General features: G+C 42.6%; 1 protein-coding gene across 3 annotated transcripts in view; it reads right to left on the reverse strand.

Annotated features, from left to right (window-relative positions):
* The window catches only part of LOC124114694, a 46,021-nt gene that overhangs the window by 24,063 nt on the left and 3,733 nt on the right, over positions 1-18,225 (reverse strand). The window contains exons 2-3 of one of the 3 annotated variants that reach the window (XM_046475387.2): positions 5,393-6,007; positions 3,775-4,709 (exon numbers count right to left, since the gene is read on the reverse strand). The exons of the other annotated variants lie outside the window; for them this stretch is intronic. Of the exons in view, the coding sequence (XP_046331343.1) occupies positions 4,316-4,709; positions 5,393-5,958 (960 nt within the window). The 5' untranslated portion in view covers positions 5,959-6,007 and the 3' untranslated portion in view covers positions 3,775-4,315. Of the gene's footprint in view, positions 1-3,774; positions 4,710-5,392; positions 6,008-18,225 lie in introns of those variants that run through there. 3 annotated transcript variants of the gene reach the window in all.

Consider the following 18,225-nt stretch of genomic DNA (forward strand, 5'->3'; position numbering starts at 1 on the left):
ATCAGTATCCCCGACAGTACCGTTACAAGTGAAACACTCGATTATTTACAGACCGATTGAATATTGGTGAGTGCGGCGTCAAACAACAAACAAACAACAAGTGAAAAAATATGTAAACATATGTACGGAATTAAGAATATACGTTACAACAATGGGGCGAATCAATTCAATCTGACCTTCAACTGAGTGACCGACTTGAAACAAAATTACAAGCTCCATGTCATCATTTCCTCGGTTCAGTTTTTTATATAACACCTCATTTGTGGAATAATATGTCATCAGCTGGTCCCAGAATATTGATTTATAGCATGAAATAATGAGATCTTTCAAAACGTGATTAGTACTGAACAGCTGTTTTGTTAAATATGAATGTCCAATAGAATACCTGCCCGAGGACAATTTACACTGAACACTGCAATCAACAGGTTCAGATGGACCTTGCGTTGTTGAATGGCATTCAAACCCACTTCATACTACCTTTTTCTAGACATGGTACAATTCCTTTATGAGATTTTGTACAGTATTGAATTTAGTCAGCAACACGTACAGTAACATCGTCAGAGTTTCAACGAGGCAATACAACATAAAACATGCACAAGCGTTTAATGAGTTTATCCGACAGACAAATATTTTGTCAACATGTGAATTTTTTCAGATTTTTCAGCTTACTACAAAATTCAAAATATCATCACGAAACACACCCAACCTAGGTCAAATGTACGTAGCCCTGTTTCTCGCATAAACTGATGACGTCACCTTTGCTAATGTACCATTTTTTTACAGATAGATATATATGCATTATATTTTAATTGTTCGCTGGGCCATGTTCAACACATAAGCGACGTGTTTCTAGCCAAAGCATCACTGGAGACGTTGGACGCATGGGATGGAAGAGTGAACAAGACATCCATAGCGACAAGGCGTCCTTCGCCTCCTTTTTGTTTTTTAAACATGCAATATCTTGGAAAGATGAATCGTGTAAATTCAGAAGAATAAATAAAATTTGTTGTGTAAAATGAACTAATCATCATGAATGTAGTAATAAAAAACATGTCTTAAAAACTCTAACAATCTTAATTTAGCATTCATAAATTAACGATACATTTGTGTTTGTATGTAATTTAGCTTCTTAAACCCAACTCCTCCTGTGATATTATAATAAACCCAGGAGCCAAAAGTATGTATAACGATGTCATTTACAATAGACGCCTATGTTATTTCAGTGTAGCAGAACTAACTTTCCTGACTTTGTTTGTGCAGTATGAAAATGTACAAACATTGGTACGAAATTGTACCAACAAACTAAGGAATGTATTTGTAATTTTCATTTTGACAATATACATATCACGAGACTGCAAATATCTGACGGTTGTGTCTTCAGAATGGCACTTTCCCTGTCAAACATGCTTGCTGCATGCATGACCCAAGGTCACCCTTATGTCTGGGTTTTTTTAAAGTATGAATCAATAGAGAAACGCCCTTTGTTCTCTTCGTTGTCACCTAAAGAAAACATGTCATGCAATTAATGTATCTCAAAGGACTTTTTGTGCGAACCTGATAAGAGTTGAACTCTCTAATGACAAACAAAAAGGGGGCATCCCAAAACCCAAGAAGAAGAAAAAGCTTGACAGTTTGGAGAAGCGGGTTTTGAGAGATGTCATTCCACCTATCGTTATTAATTAAGATACTACGATGACACAGACAGTGAACTCGGTTTTTCCGACGGCTGCTCATCGAATGTAATATCCAGACTTTCAGCTACTGGGAAGGTGTCAATAATTCTCGTATTATATTAAGTTTTCACATACTAATTTAGTTTAAGTCATATTTCATTTTAATTCATTTACATGTCTTTGGGACATTCCCTCACCGTGCCGGGTATTGATTTGACCTTGGGTCATGCATGAATAAACATGTTTGACTCACATGGTGTCATTGTTATGGGATGTTAAATCATATGTTCTGACCCCTATTTTAGCAGTCACAAAATTACATGACTTCAATTAAGAATGAACTCCTATGTGGGAATGAAATATTACAAAACTGGTATTTTAAGTTAGGTCGCTGATAATTATTCGATAATAACCAACTCACGTGGCGTGAGTGTGTTTAATGGAAAATAATTGTGAAAAACTGGGTGCCAAAATGATGGTTGACGGACTTGTAGAGTCTAATCTGGCATGGCGGTATTGCCGCATACACGATCTATGAAGCTGATCGATCTGGCCAAACAGCCCATACCTGATAACATACCTGCATATGCGCCATTCATCGTTTCGAAAATCAATAGCAGACAGAAGCTGGGTCACACGTCAGTTATATTATAGAGGAAGGCCTTAATTGACTTCAGATGTAGACGGGGGGTTTGGTGCTTAGAAACCTAGGATCACAAACGGCGTGAACCTTGCGTTCGAACCCACAACCAACAGATAATGGCACCTCAAAAGGACGCAATTTTTCTAAGTGGACTGCAGAGCTTGGTACCACTTGACTACATGTGTTCCCTCATACCTCTGAGAAGAGTACGAAAGACAGTTATTCTATTCTTTCTCCTTAGTTCAGTGTAAACGGCACAATGGATTATTCATAAACTTATGGATATTGTCTAATCTTTTATTCCATCAAAGAGTTACAATTTTACAGAACGGTTTTAAGTCTGACTTTTGACAAGACACAAAATTAAACAAATAAGGGATTTAAAAAAGGGGAAACGCCAAAATTTAAAAAAGAAGATGAAATTGAAGTTAAATACAATGACATAATGAGAAGATTTGTTTGCTTGTTGTTTAACACCGCAGTAAGCAATATCCCAGATATATGACGGCGGTCTGTAAATAATCGACTCTGGACCAGACATTCCAGTGTTTGATATCATGAGCATCGATCCACGCTTTGGGGAAACGATGACATGAAGAAATCAAAGTCAACGAGGCTAAACACCCGATCCCGTTAGTCGCCTCTTACGACAATCATGGGTTGCTGAAGAACAATTTAATCCGGATGTAAACATAGACTTTACTCAATATTGATTCAGGCATAAAGCTGTCCACGTAGATTGCACATTCACTAAGAAATGTTAAAACCACAAATATAGAAATGACACGTGATCAGGTCAGTATGCTCGTATACTCATTTTCTCCTTATAATTCCATTAACAGGCCAGCGGAAATGATAACACTTCAAGATAGTGGAACGCTAACAACAAAACACAAAATCAAACGTTGTTACACTGTTGCCATGACTCGATCTATCATAGAGCGACATCTAGGTCACGGACAACCCATAGCGGGCTAATCACGTGGGAAGATTATCAGCTGATTTCACATTACTTTAAACATCATCAAGTATTTAACATCAACGCCAGAGATTATTCAGTCTCCATACCTGCCGGAGTGCGTGAGTGAGTTGGTTTTAACGCCGCTTTTAACAGTATTCCAGCTATATCACGGAGTGTCAGCTTAATGTGGGAGGAAAGCCCGAAGTGATGTAGGTCTCAGACGTTTACCACTTCGGTGAATCCCACCAGCACGGGTATGGTGCTGACATAACCGAGAAACATAATCGGGGCGAACCGGGATTCGAACCCACAATCATAGGTTTCTGGCGTGCCTTAGGGACGCAACTCTGCACAGCGAATCGCGGCTCCTTAAACGACTGGGCGACCCGTGCCTCCCATACCTGCCGGAACAGATATTGGGTGTAAAGGAAATGGTTCATTTCTTTAAACTCACAAACATCCCATAACACGTATATAAGCAAACATAACTTCATCGATTGAAAAAGACAAATTTATTTCACACTTTCAAATTCTTTCACAAAATTTGTTATTTTGTCAAGGCTCAGTATATTTCATTTGGTTGTGAAATATAGTGTTATACTTTACTCAACTAAGTTACAACTTGGTGGTATAGCTTGGAGTGAGTGAGTGGGTGAGTAATTTTACGCCGCTTTTAGCAATATTCCAGCAATATCATGGCGGAGGACAACAGAAATGGGCTTCACACATTGTACCCAGCTGAGGAAACGAACCCGGGCCTTCGGCGTGACGAGCGAACGCTTTAACCACTAGGCTACCCCACCGAGGTTGGATGTGTTACTATGTAGACTGTGGGACTTCTATACAGGAACATAATCTCCCGGATTACTTTGTAGCTTGTGGGACCTCTAAACTAGGAGAGTACTTGGATAGTCCTCTGATGACACTGGGACCTCTAAACATGAACACAGCTGTGGTATAGACTTGGCCCACATCCGTTCACATGACCACAGTCTCATCAGAAGAACCGTGCAGCACCCTCGGCAAGATTCAGCCACATTAGTACACAGGCTGGATAAGTTTCTTGTCTCCGAAATAGATGTACCTAAAGACCTCCCCAGCAACGCACTTCCACATCCGAATTTCCCCGGCATTAAGTGTAGTCCCAAGGCTTTGCCTCGATGTTTTAATCCAGGTTGGGACAACATAGTTGGACGTCTCCCAGTCAAAAGGTTTCGAGCCATACATGGCGGTATCAGTGTTCGGTAGAGTCATTGAGGTGGCTTCAATATGAAGAAGAGTCTCGGGCTGGTTGAGAGGCACCTTCACGTCCCTTTTCCCGTCTTCTGCACATTGTCTGTACCAAAGTTTGAGAAATTCGGCCCAGGGTTTAGCGACTATGATGCCTGTGCTAAACGTGCCGGGTGCTTCGTATCCCATTGTTACGTTGTACCTGGAAGTGTTACAGTAGATATGTCATTTAAGTAGTAGTAAGTGAGTAAGTATGGTTTTACGCCGCTTTTAGCAATATTCCAGCAATATCACGGCGGGGGACACAAGAAATGGGCTTCACACATTGTACCCATGTCGGGAATCGAACCCGGGTCTTCGGCGTGACGAGCGAACGCTTTAACCACTAGTCTACCCGATCGCCCCTGTCATTTAAGGATTCGCATTTACTTAGTATGGAACATAAACTGTCAACGCCATATGAAAACGATTCTCGATTATTCGCCTCCATGGGGCAAAGGGCAAATCAGTTATGAATGGATCATTGAAAATCAGCGAAATCACCAGGTGCTCGCGAAAAGGGTTCGCAACAGACGCTAATGAATGAACAGAAAAATATTAATTTTCCCTGGGATAGCAATATTGTAGTCCTGTATAAGTGAGATAGCGTTATCATTTATCAAGTTCTATATCACTATTTATTGTTCACGCGGACAAGAGCATTAGCATATCTGTTCGATGGCACCGGCTGTTCGCCTAAAGGGTAAACATAACCCACATGCTGGCATATGGGAATGTAATTAGTCGGCCTGTGGTAATGTTTAGATGGAGTAAAACTGGTTAATCAAAAACATTTTATACTGGTATTTGTGGCCGGGCAAATGTCCCAAGAACTTGACAACTCACTTGAACAATGGTTTGAACGGCTTGACAACGATGACGTCGAGGTCAATGTAGATGCCGCCGTATTCCATGACGGCCTCGAGTCTGGCGATGTCAGCTTGTTTGTCAGAGGCGTTGACGGGACGTCCCAGGATGCTGGTCGGGAGGGCTCGGTGGACAGGGGTGAGTTCAGGGAGACGTTCCACGGCCTGGTCCCAGTACAAGCCCTCTGGCTTAACGGCATACCAGAACAGCAGCCGTTTTGGTTTGAGGACTTTACGGATCGACATCAGGGACACAAACTGATGAAACATCAGCGTCTTCGGGCCACTGTACCACGTGACATGTACTATATCCGAGACTACAGAATTGTTCAGTGCTGAGCCGTTAAGCTGTTTTAGGAAGGTATCCGGTTGTTTGTATTCAAAACTTTCTGGGGTTTGTCCCTTTACCCGACATATGCCGGGAAGAATACACTGGTTTTTTACTTCAAACTTCCGCACCCGCAGCTGTCCAAGCGCAGTAGCGTTTGGCACGTAACAGATGAACGTCATGGCAACAGTGATCGCTAGCGTTACAACTGATGTCATATTGAGTGGCTGGTGTCGTAATGGATGCTTTTGCTGACTATAATATCATCTGGAAAATTAAGAATGGCTTCGTGTCAAACCACAAACGTAAGGAGGCTATTTTCATAAAAAGGAAGAAATTCAGTGCTACAAATGAGACCTTGTGTATCTATGTACACCCCCCCCCCCAACCCCCCCCCCCCCCCCCCCACCCCCAACCCACACATACACACACACACACACACCCCACACCCCCAATAAAACAACTCCCCTTGTAATCCTGTAATACATGACCGTTCCTAAATAATGTTCAAATTTATAAAAAAAAAATATTTTTAAACAGAACTGTGTCATTTTCCAGGCGCCTACACAAAGAAGGCATCTTCCCCACAAGTAATTAGTACCCCACCCCGCCACCTCACCAACCCACCACCACTCAACCACTCCACTCCACTCCACCCCATCACCACACCTCCACACCACTGCCTCACCCCCTCTCCACAAACCACCTCACCACCTAACCCCCACTCCACACCACCACCCCATCCCCACTCCACACCACCACTCCACCCCACCACCACCTCACCACCCAACCCCCACTCCATCACTCCACACCACCACCCAACCCCCACTCCACCCCACCACCACCCCACCACCACCTCACCACCCAACCCCCACTCCATCACTCCACACCACCACCCAACCCCCACTCCACCCCACCACCACCCCACCACCACCTCACCACCCAACCCACCACTCCATCACTCCACACCACCACCCCATCCCCACTCCACACCACCACTCCACCCCACCACCACCCATCCCCCACTCCAACCCACCACCCCACCACCACCTCACCACCCAACCCCCACTCCACACCACCACCCAATCCCTACTCCACACCACCACCACCCCATCACCACCCAACCCCCACTCCACACCACCATCCCACCACCACCACTCCACCCCACCACCACCACTCCACCCCACCACCACCACTCCAACCCACCACACCACCACCACTCCACACCACCACACCACACCACCCAACCCCCACTCCACGTCACCACCCTCCCCCACCACTCCAACCCACCACTCTACCCTCCCACCCCCACTCCACCCACACACACATGATCGTAACCTGCATGCATGTTCGAGAGTCGCCCCAATATCGCAGCTGTCTCAGGTGACTAAACTAAGACTAACATAAATCTATGTTCATGTCTGGCAGATCCGCACCGACTCGTTAAGCATACCTCACCTCTTATCTCGTGTACAGTTAAGATATGTATAGTATCACTATGGCAGCTATCTCAAGATTATCAGTACATGTTGAGAGGCTAACCAACAAATCACGACAGTTACGCAATCTAACATTGCACTCATGTGCAAAGCCAAGGTGACTTTATCTGCATGACTGTCCCAAGACGTCCCTACAGACTTAGCAATCAAGGCTGAGTATAAAATACATATAAGGTACGACACAGCAGGACAAACGTATGCAGTTTGTGTTCTGACAAGTTGTGACTTACTGGGTATGATATGGGTTAAACACTGTTTCTCAGTGTTCCGACTGACGTATGTTGACTTTCAAGTGAAAAATGTTCCTCTCACAACGATTCGAGTTTATAAGCATATTGTGTTTACTTAACCACAATAAAGATACCGGAAAGATATTGCTAACCACATGTTGCCACGTCAACCCGGACGTATAATCACTAAAACTATACACAATAAATTATAAATTTAAATTACAATGTAACAGATGCGCGAATTGGCAGTGATCGCGAGCGTTAAACTGATGTAATATTGTCAAACCACAGACGTTAGGCGGCTATTTTCATAAAAAGGAAGAAATTCAGCGCTACTAATGAGACCTTGTGTATCTAAACTAAGGTTGGCAATTTGTAGTTTTCCAAAAAACAGCAATAACTAGTGGAAAATGGGTATTGGGAATATGACTGCCCAGGAACAGGTACCAAAAAAACACCTAACCCGAACGCGCCACCTTTGACGGCGCTCGTGCGGTGAAAAAAAAATGGTGAAACAGGTTTCCCGCCTATGGCATAAACTGCACGTGCATGTTAGCTGTATAAATGCATTCGCCTGCAGGGTATAACCACACGTGATGAAAGCACACAAAAGAAATGCCACAGGAGCAGAGAGAGAGAGAGTCACCGGTATGGCCGAAACGGGGGCAACACAAGCCCAAATTGCCAGAAGGTTTGGTTGTACACTATTGACAGTAGCCAGGCTGATTCAACGGTACAGGCAGACAGGGAGGACACAGGACAGGCCTAGAACCGGACGTCCCCGAGTGACACCAATGGAAGACGGTCAGATACGGCTCATTCACCTGCGAAACAGATTCGTAACGGCGACGGCAGCAACAGCGTTGGGACATCCCATTAGCCACCGTACAGTACTACGATGACTTCGTGTTGCTGGAATCCGAGCGTATCGTCCTTTCCGAGGAATGGTACTGACTGCTCAACATCGACGCCTGAGACTGCTATGGGCGAGTCAGGTTCGACGCTGGCAAGTGAGAAATTGGCGTCGAGTGCTGTTTACAGATGAAAGTCGGTATAACTTGTTTCGAAATGACGGTAGAGAACGAGTTTATAGACGCAGAGGGGAACGTTTGGCTCCGGCGTGTATTCGAGAGGTCCATCCATTCGGCGGGGGAGGTGTCATGGTGTGGGGTGGTATTTGTGGAGATCGGAAGACTGATTTGGTGATTATACAGGGAAACCTGAACGCTGTGCAGTACAGAGACCAAGCGTTGCAGCCAGTTGTGCTTCCTTACAAAACTAACAGCAGGGGACATTGTTTCAACACGACAATGCCAGGCCCCATACTGCATGGCTGACTCGGAACTTTCTAAACCAGCAGAACGTTGACGTTTTGCCCTGGCCTGCCCACTCACCCGATATGAATCCTATTGATCATCTGTGGGGCCGTCAACAGACAAGAAATGCAGCAGGCCCTGAGAGACGAGTGGCAACGGATTCCAGTCCACGTCATCAGAAGACTGACGTCATCGATGAGGCGGCGTATCACAGCATGCATTGAGGCAGCTGGAGGTCATACACGCTATTGAAGGCAACTGTGTCGACAATGAACTTGTAGTGTGTCTGACAATTGTTTGGTGACATTTCAGACAACTTTTGAAAATGAAATTTCTTACCCCACCATAGTTTACCTTGAGCTTACATTACCTGTGATTGCACAATTTCATTCAAACTGTGGTTGATCAATCATTTGTTACCCCTCCCTAGATTTTATTATAATTCACAACAAAACCTCTTCTCGTTACTATTTTATCGATCATGGAACTCGACCTATACTTTCTTTTGCCGCCCAGTTTATATTGAAAATTGATAATAACACAATTTACTTATCCATTGTAACATACATGTATTCCCTCATTGTACATTCGCTCCACATATATGAGCTGAGAAAGCATTGGAGTGCACTCTGGTCCAAGGATCGGGGTAATAATAATGTAGAGGTCATTCATTTGTTGAAAGGAATAAGACGCATTAAAATTGACATGCTTTTGCATGTGTTTGTGACAGGTGTCACCGGTGGGGCAGGATACGCTCACCTTTTTTATGAACACCTCGTATGATCACGATTGATAGTGATTCATGAACACATGCTCATGATATAGTCGGAATCGCACAATCGAATCTGCTTTTATGAATATAGAAACGGTTCTGTCGCTAGTATTTACTATTGTTTGTACATAATATTAAATGTTTGTTTTATATTTTCTTTTAATGACTGTATTTTATTTATTTTAAATTAAGCTAGGGGTTGAGTCTTTAAACAGCATGGTGGGCAACACGTGTGAGAGGAGAAAAAGAACCGGGCTCATGACAACAGGTGGAATGTTATTTGTCATTGCGTAGAAAGAATATATCGGCATAAGTGGGGAAACTGTTTGATGCTGTCACATGACTCGCGATGCATTTGTCCTTGGAAACCAACTACAGAGACTGAAAACCCGCATCCCATTCAGTGTACTGGGTGGGATTGCCTAAAAGTCGGGCCAAGAAAAGTCGGGCCGGGCCGGGCCAGCGGGTAATACTAAAAATGGATTGCAGAATAATAAAACGAAACATGCATATGTAGGCAGATCTCAAATGTCCAGAAACGGATAGTTTTGCTCATTTAATTGAGTTGGAATCAAAATGTATCTTCAGCAATGTAATAAACTGATAATTATAGCTACATACCGAGAGTTCATACCGAAAAGTCAGTGTCTTGACTGTGTCTTTACTTTGATGAGAAAGTTTCTCACCGACCTTAGCGTGCAGGGGTGTGATGTCCTGGGCAGGAATTCGAAATGACAGTGTTTTGACTACTCTTCTTTCATTAATTAACGTGTTTGGCATACCTAATTAACCTTTACTAATTCATGTTAAACCAACACAGGATGTTTTCTGCAAGTGGATATTCGCAAAAGGTGTAATAGGACTGACACGACATGTGTTAATAACTGTCAAAGCGCTTCTAAAATTACAACACATACTTTACATCTATAGACTAATTATAATATCATATCTACCTATGTAACACTTTAGTGTCTCATATTGCAGTAGGAAACACGGTGCTCAAAGTGAAGCCCTTTTCCCTCTACATTCTCAACATAGTCTCTATCAGAAGTGTTTTGCTTGTGTTGGGTCCGACTTGGCCCGGGCGGTCAAAATCAACTTTAAACACACAGACGTATCTTCAAATGTGTTGACATCTATAGATTAGTGTTATATCTACCTATATACCACTTTATAATGTCACGGTACATCGTATTTAAAGAAAACAAGGTGCTCAAAGTGAAGTATTTTTACTGTATTTTCTTAAGAAAATCTATGTCAGAAGTGTTCGGTCCGACTTGGCCCGGGCTGTCAAAATCAACTAAAACCTCACAGATGTATCATCAAATGGATTCACATCTATAGATTAGTATTATGTCCACCTAAATACCACTTTATAGTGTCTCAGATCGCTGTAATTAAAGAAAACAAGGGGCTCAAAGTGAAGCCCTTTTCCCTCTACATTCTCAACATAGTCTCTATCAGAAGTGTTTTGCTTGTGTTGGGTCCGACTTGGCCCGGGCGGTCAAAATCAACTTTAAACACACAGATGTAAGTTCAAATGTGTTTACACCTTTGGATTAGTGTTATATCTACCTATTTACCACTTAATAATGTCACAGTTTATCGCATTTAAAGAAAACGAGGGGCTCAAAGTGAAGCCCTTTTCCCTTTACATTCTCAGCATAGTCTCTATCAGAAGAGTTTGGCTTGTGTTGGATCCGACTTGGCCCGGGCGGTCAAAATCAATTTTAAACACACCTGATGTATCTTCATATGTATTGAAATCTTTGGATTAGTGTTATATCTACCTATATACCACTTTATAATATCACGGTACATCGTATTTAAAGAAAAAAAGGGGCTCAAAGTGAAGCATTTTTACTGTTTTTTCTTAAGAAAATCTATGTCAGAAGTGTTGGGTCCGACTTGGCCAGGGCTGTCAAAATCAACTTTAAACACACAGATCTATCTTCAAATGTGTTTACATCCATAGATTAGTGTTATATCTACCTATGTACCACTTTATAATGTCACAGTTTATCGCATTTAAAGAAACCATGAGTTCAAAGTGAAGCCCTTTTTCCTCTACATTCTCAACATGACTAGTATTATATCTACCTATATAACACTTAATAATGTTGCACGATAACTCAAAGAAAACTGGCCTGTTAAAGTCGAGCACTTTCACTGTATCTTCTCAAGAAAATGTCACCAAATGTGTTGGAGTGAAGTATACTCTTTATAGTGAAGCCCTTTTTTCATGGTATGCGTCTGGTCGGAAAATCCCTTGCTTTTACCTAATCCGTCGTGGGTTTTTTCAAGGATCATACTCACAGGGTAACACTTGGAGAAGGTAAGGTGAGACACTTTGCATTTCAGGATAAACCTCTCCCTCAACCCTGCTTAATGCTTCTATTATCTATGAGTGTGTTTAGGAAAACAGGATTATCTGAGAAAGTTGTAATGTGCCATACCGCGAGAATACGTGCTGCATCTCCGAGCAGCTCGTTCTGTGAAAACACACTTCTCCTGAACCTGACTTGGACCACTCAGTATTATGGTCGTGATGGTTAAAAGAGGCAATAAATTAAAGTTCTCTATATATCTAGCAACTTTGTGTGACAGGATCAGATAATTGTATATATTTTCAGAGTTTTATTAGTTTAGATATTTACTGAATTAAATGTTCAGTCAAGTATGTTTTAAACATTATATACTTCACACTTCAGCTCTCCTAATTCTCTGTTTCAGCTTACTGCATGAGTACTTTGCCGCAGCCTCAATCACCTAGTGCACTATCACACAATAGCCTGCCCAAGTGCGCCCCTCACAGCCCCTTTGTGTTTAACTTTCTAGCTTACTGTCTCCAGTTTAAAGGGTTTAGTTTTTACTACAGTATAGATCACATTTGATGTTACTGTCGAACGCACGTATCACGTATATTGGACATTTTGGAATTCACAATTTGGACTAATTGTGGTGTTTGATTTGTGGACTTTGGAATTCACTTCTAAAGGTTGGTCTTTAGATGATATTTTATTGGGGCATGTTTCGGCCAATGATTAGAGTATTCTTGCAAGTCTAAGGGTCCAACAGGAGTTATTTCTGCGACATGCTATTTCAAAACCCAAAATTCATAGGGATATATATGAAAAGAAAAATTGAAATAATACAAATATAAATTCCTTCCAGGTGAAGGCTATCACTTGAAATCAAATTAACAAAGCAGATTTTAGTCAATGACACATTTCTTGGGGTAGAAGTTCATCTCTGTCACCATGCTATGGTATTTCTGGAAAGGAAAGTTAACTTACAAAGTTGTAATATACGTGAAAGGCTTAATGTTGCTGATTAAGCGCAAAGATATAAACTCTAACTGACTGCTCAGTAACATTCATGTAATATTAGTAATATTCAAATAAGTGTACTTGTTCTAGGTGTGTGTGACGTGGATACATATATCTAAGCGTATAGAAGAAACGTCAAAAAACTTGTAACTATGTATAAAATAATAAATAAGCCATGTCCTTCATATGTAACTGATCTTATACCACCAGCTGTGTCACAGAAGGTCAGTTATAATCTCAGAAACCGCCATGATTTTGTAGTTCCATTTGCACGGACATCTACGTTTAAAAGGTCTTATATTATAGATACATTAGGCCAATGGAATAATCTATCATCAGGAATCAGGGATAGTCCGTCAATATCTTATTTTAAAGCTGTCGCATCTGAGCAGCCTACATCACCACCTATGCACTATAATTGCGGTGAGAGATCTACAAACATATTGCACACTAGATTGAGACACAATTGTAGCACACTAAATTCCAACCTGTTTCGTGTTAATTATCTGATACTATTTCCTGTAAATGCGAAGCTCCTTGTGAAAATTCATTCCATTTCTTCTTCCAATGTACCTTATATGATGATATTAGGGAGACATTACTGACAGCTATCGATAATCTTGGAGGACAAAAAACTCTAAATAGTATTCTTTTTTTGTGAACCAAACTTAGATGTTTTCCTGAATACAAAAATATTCTTGTCTGTACACAAATTTATAGAAACGACTGACAGATTCAGTAGCTAGCACATTATTGTTTCCAAACTGTTAATCATTAATATTGTTAAATCTATATACAACACTAACATGTATAATATTAGCATATGTATGAGATGTACACTGTCTTCACTTTCCAGCACATTGTACATATCCTTCATATCAGCACTGTATATAAATTTATATTGCGCACTGTTTCCACAATGTGATGCTTCAACTGTAAATTGTTAATTTTCATTATGCAATATTATGTATAACTGTATATAAGGAGAAGGCGGTAATAAGTGCTGCACTTGTGCCCAATCCCTTTGTCTTTTTGGACAATACAATATGTTTAATAATAATAATAATAAGCAACAATGTATTATGATCAGGGTCCATTGGTAATACCTTCAGCAAGTGCGAATCAGGTCCTAACACATCTGTTTTGTCATGTATCACGCGCTATACAGTCGAACCTCGCTTATCCGGACAATTGCTTTTTCTAAAATGTTGTCCGGATAAACGAGTTTCTGGATATCTGAATACCTTGTTATCTAACCAGAAGTCCTTCCCCTACCTCAATTCTACCGAGGCATATGTGAAATAAATGGCAAAATATGATTTATGAAGGATCGACCAATTACTAATAACATTGTGCTGTACAGACCTACGCAGCATGATGTGACAGCGCACTGCATTATTGAAACGGCTAAAGAAATGCATATGTAGCCTCGTTTGGACTATGCACTTGTTTTGTGTACAGATGCGACGGCGAGGTTGGGGAAACCTGACACACATGAGCATTAATAGCCATGTTTACCTGTACTTGTAGTTGACTGCCAAAAATGCTGTCGAGGCATCTGTACATCTTCTTTGTCGAATTGCATTATTAAAGTACATCAAGATGAGACATCATATACAATCATATATATTTGTTGAGCACGAAACCATGAAGTGTAGCCAGGACATTTCCAAGAAACTATGGGCGGCCATGTAGCTTCAATATCTTATAAATTATATCACTGAACATAGGTCAAGGTGTATTCAGTAAACAAGGATCTGAAGGGCTGTATTTCCTTCATCGAACACACTATGCGTTCATCACAGTTTGTGACGGATTACGGATACGAACGAACTAGCACTTGTTGGCACGTAGGTTTTGTTAAGATTTGTTATCTTGTTCCATCTCTGGCCTCTACTTCCTTAATCGCAATTTAAATCCTAGATAGACTTTGGGCCTAACACTGGGGCAATTTTAGACCCTCTGTTTCTGTATTTACTTGAGCTCATTTCCCCTAAGGTTTACACATCTCATAAGACTAAGTCATCAATGATGTCAAAGCTGTCTGACATGTTTCTTATGAACAGTTTATGAAGCTAAACAATGTCCAAGTGACTTGAGCACAAAAATACGCGAACACTTCTGACATAGAATTTCTTAAGAAAATACAGCAAAAATGCTTCACTTTCAGCACCTTGTTTTCTTTAAATACGATGTACCGTGACATAATAAAGTGGTATTTAGGTAGATATAATACTAATCTATAGATTTAAACACATTTGAAGATACATCTGTGTGTTTAAAGTTGATTTTGACCGCACACTTCTGACAGACTGCTCCACTTTCTGGTTGTCAAGCGATTTACTCCGAATTACTTATTTATGGTGCACGTATTTGTTTGGTGATTGATCATTAATGTCATGTGTGTATGTTGCATCAATTATATGTAGGTATGATCGCCGATAATGAAGTAACTAGCCAGTAACACTTTAGCCCGTCTTGGCCCGGCCCGACTTTTAGGCAATGCCGTACTGGGTTAGCCCGTCGAGCCTAGGGCTGCCTCCGTTGTCTAGTGGGAGAGCGTCCGCCTGGAGAGCTCGCCATTTCGGGTCTAAAACAAGGACTCGGAGTCAGTATACTGTGTCTGAGTGGGATATTCATGTTAAACTGCGGCATGGTATCTTGGTGAGCTAGCACTATAAATCGGCATCAGTCCGGACTAGTAAAAGCAGCCACACACACACGTACATGCACATCATTATATAAGTGCAACAATCTTGGACGCGGCATTAAACCACATTTCATCTCACCATGCCTCAACATCGAGCTTAGTTTCAGAGTGAGTGAGTGAGTATGGTTTTACCCCGCCTTTTCCAATATTCCAGCAATATCACGGCGGAGGACACAAGAAATGGGCTTCACACATTGTACCTATGCCAGGAATCGAACCCGGGTCTTCGGCGTGACGAGCGAACGCTTTAACCACTAGGCTACCCCACCACCCCCTTTACAATAAGAAGCACCCGTTTGATGAACATGGCTTTAATTAGTGCACATTACCCGACTGCCCCCTTAGTTTCAGAGAAAATGAGATAATATATACCAGTGTATTTGGTCATTCAAGAACAGACATGATATGCTTGCACAATTGATAGAGATGAGTATACCAGCATATGTTTCATACTGATTTCGAGCTCCCGTTTTAGACAAATGCTCGGATCACGTCCCCCAGCTTTGAAAACCACAAGTCTTCAGCAAGCCTTGTTTGTCGTAAAAAGCGACTCTACATTGTCCACACGGCAACTAACGGATCGGGTGGTCAGGCTCGCGGACTTGTTGATGCATGTCATCGTATCACAATTGCGAGGAAAGATGCCAATGATGTCAATCACTGGATAGTCTGATCAAGACTCGATTATTAACAGACCGCCGTCATATACCTGCAATACTGCTGAGTGCGGCGTTAAACAACAAACAAACAAAGGAAAACCACAAATGTCGAATGACAAATGAGCCTGACCACCCGAACCTGCTCGTCGCCGCTGCGTTTTATATGACCCATTCCGGTCGCCCGTCTATTTTAATTAAAAGCGTTGTATAGGTTACATATGAAGACGTTTTGCTTTCTGGTAGCATCTACATATTAACAAGTTGATTTTTACAGCAACCTTCTAGGCATGGCGAGTTCCGTCAAATGAGCAGGACTGGTTGTGGGGGTGGCGAGCTCCGTCAAATGAGCAGGACTGGTTGTGGGGGTGGCGAGCTCCGTCAAATGAGCAGGACTGGTTGTGGGGGTGGCGGGTTCCGTCAAATGAGCAGGACTGGTTGTGGGGGTGGCGAGCTCCGTCAAATGAGCAGGACTGGTTGTGGGGGTGGCGAGCTCCGTCAAATGAGCAGGACTGGTTGTGGGGGTGGCGAGCTCCGTCAAATGAGCAGGACTGGTTGTGGGGGTGACGAGCTCCGTCAAATGAGCAGGACTGGTTGTGGGGGTGGCGAGCTCCGTCAAATGAGCAGGACTGGTTGTGGGGGTGGCGAGTTCCGTCAAATGAGCAGGACTGGTTGTGGGGATGGCGGGTTCCGTCAAATGAGCAGGACTGATTGTGGGGGTGGCGGGTTCCGTCAAATGAGCAGGACTGGTTGTGGGGGTGGCGAGTTCCGTCAAATGAGCAGGACTGGTTGTGGGGATGGCGGGTTCCGTCAAATGAGCAGGACTGATTGTGGGGGTGGCGGGTTCCGTCAAATGAGCAGGACTGGTTGTGGGGGTGGCGAGCTCCGTCAAATGAGCAGGACTGATTGTGGCATATTCCCGAGGCAAATTGGTTAACTGACTTTAAAAGTTAAATTTTGTCTGGACTTACGAGTATATGCATAGTCCAATCAAAATCGCGCACCGAAATCAAAATCCGGTTCGTAAACTGTCGTGCAGATTTCGGTCGATTGCAGGATTTGCAAAGCATGTGCACCGCCAAATCGTTGTCAGCAGATATTTTACAAATCCTTTCATGTTTTTAATCAAGGTTCTCACGTGATTCGATGCATTTCGCGATGTAAGACCCGTTTTATCACAATATAGATCTTGATTATCGATCAGATCGTCCTGACTGGGCGCCACCATTTTGTGTGAAGCAAACACAAGTGACAAGAGCGGTGGAATCTGATTGGTCCACAGGAGAGGCTTAGAAGGGACATAATTGGTAATAGCCACTGGTGGCGCAACGATCGAGCCCAGTAATTCCAGCCAAGTTCGGCAAGGGTGGAAACTGGACTTATAAAGTCAGTTAACTCTCTTGCCTCGGGAAGATGGGTTGTGGGGGCGGCAAGTTCCGTCAAATGAGCAGGACTGGTTGTGGGGGTGGCGAGCTCCGTCAAATGAGCAGGACTGGTTGTGGGGGTGACGAGCTCCGTCAAATGAGCAGGACTGGTTGTGGGGGTGACGAGCTCCGTCAAATGAGCAGGACTAGTTGTGGGGGTGGCGAGCTCCGTCAAATGAGCAGGGCTGGTTGTGGGGGTGACGGGCAAGGACACCGGGGTTGTTGAGAGACAGTTTTATATGCCCTGGGGTCTGTAACACAGCCCAGACAAAGAAGGCACCACCCAACAGTCCATTAGTATCTCTACCACATTGATATTATTCATCAAAATCGCGACTGAGGATATACACTAAAACAAAGGTCGCCACGTTATGTGAGGTCATGAATTTTATGCATGAGGATATAATAGAGAAGGTGCAATTCGATCAGTCCTGTGAACGTGAAACACTTGGGATTAGTGCTCTTTACCGTCGCTTTTTACAGTATCAAAGAATTTGTTATCCATAAAATTGTGCCTACCTTGTCATCCGTTAACTTCTAAATAAAGGC

The sequence above is a fragment of the Haliotis rufescens genome, unplaced genomic scaffold (genome assembly GCF_023055435.1).
Source record: "Haliotis rufescens isolate VD_foot unplaced genomic scaffold, xgHalRufe1.0.p SCAF_10, whole genome shotgun sequence".
Classification (NCBI taxonomy): Eukaryota; Metazoa; Mollusca; class Gastropoda; order Lepetellida; family Haliotidae; genus Haliotis; species Haliotis rufescens.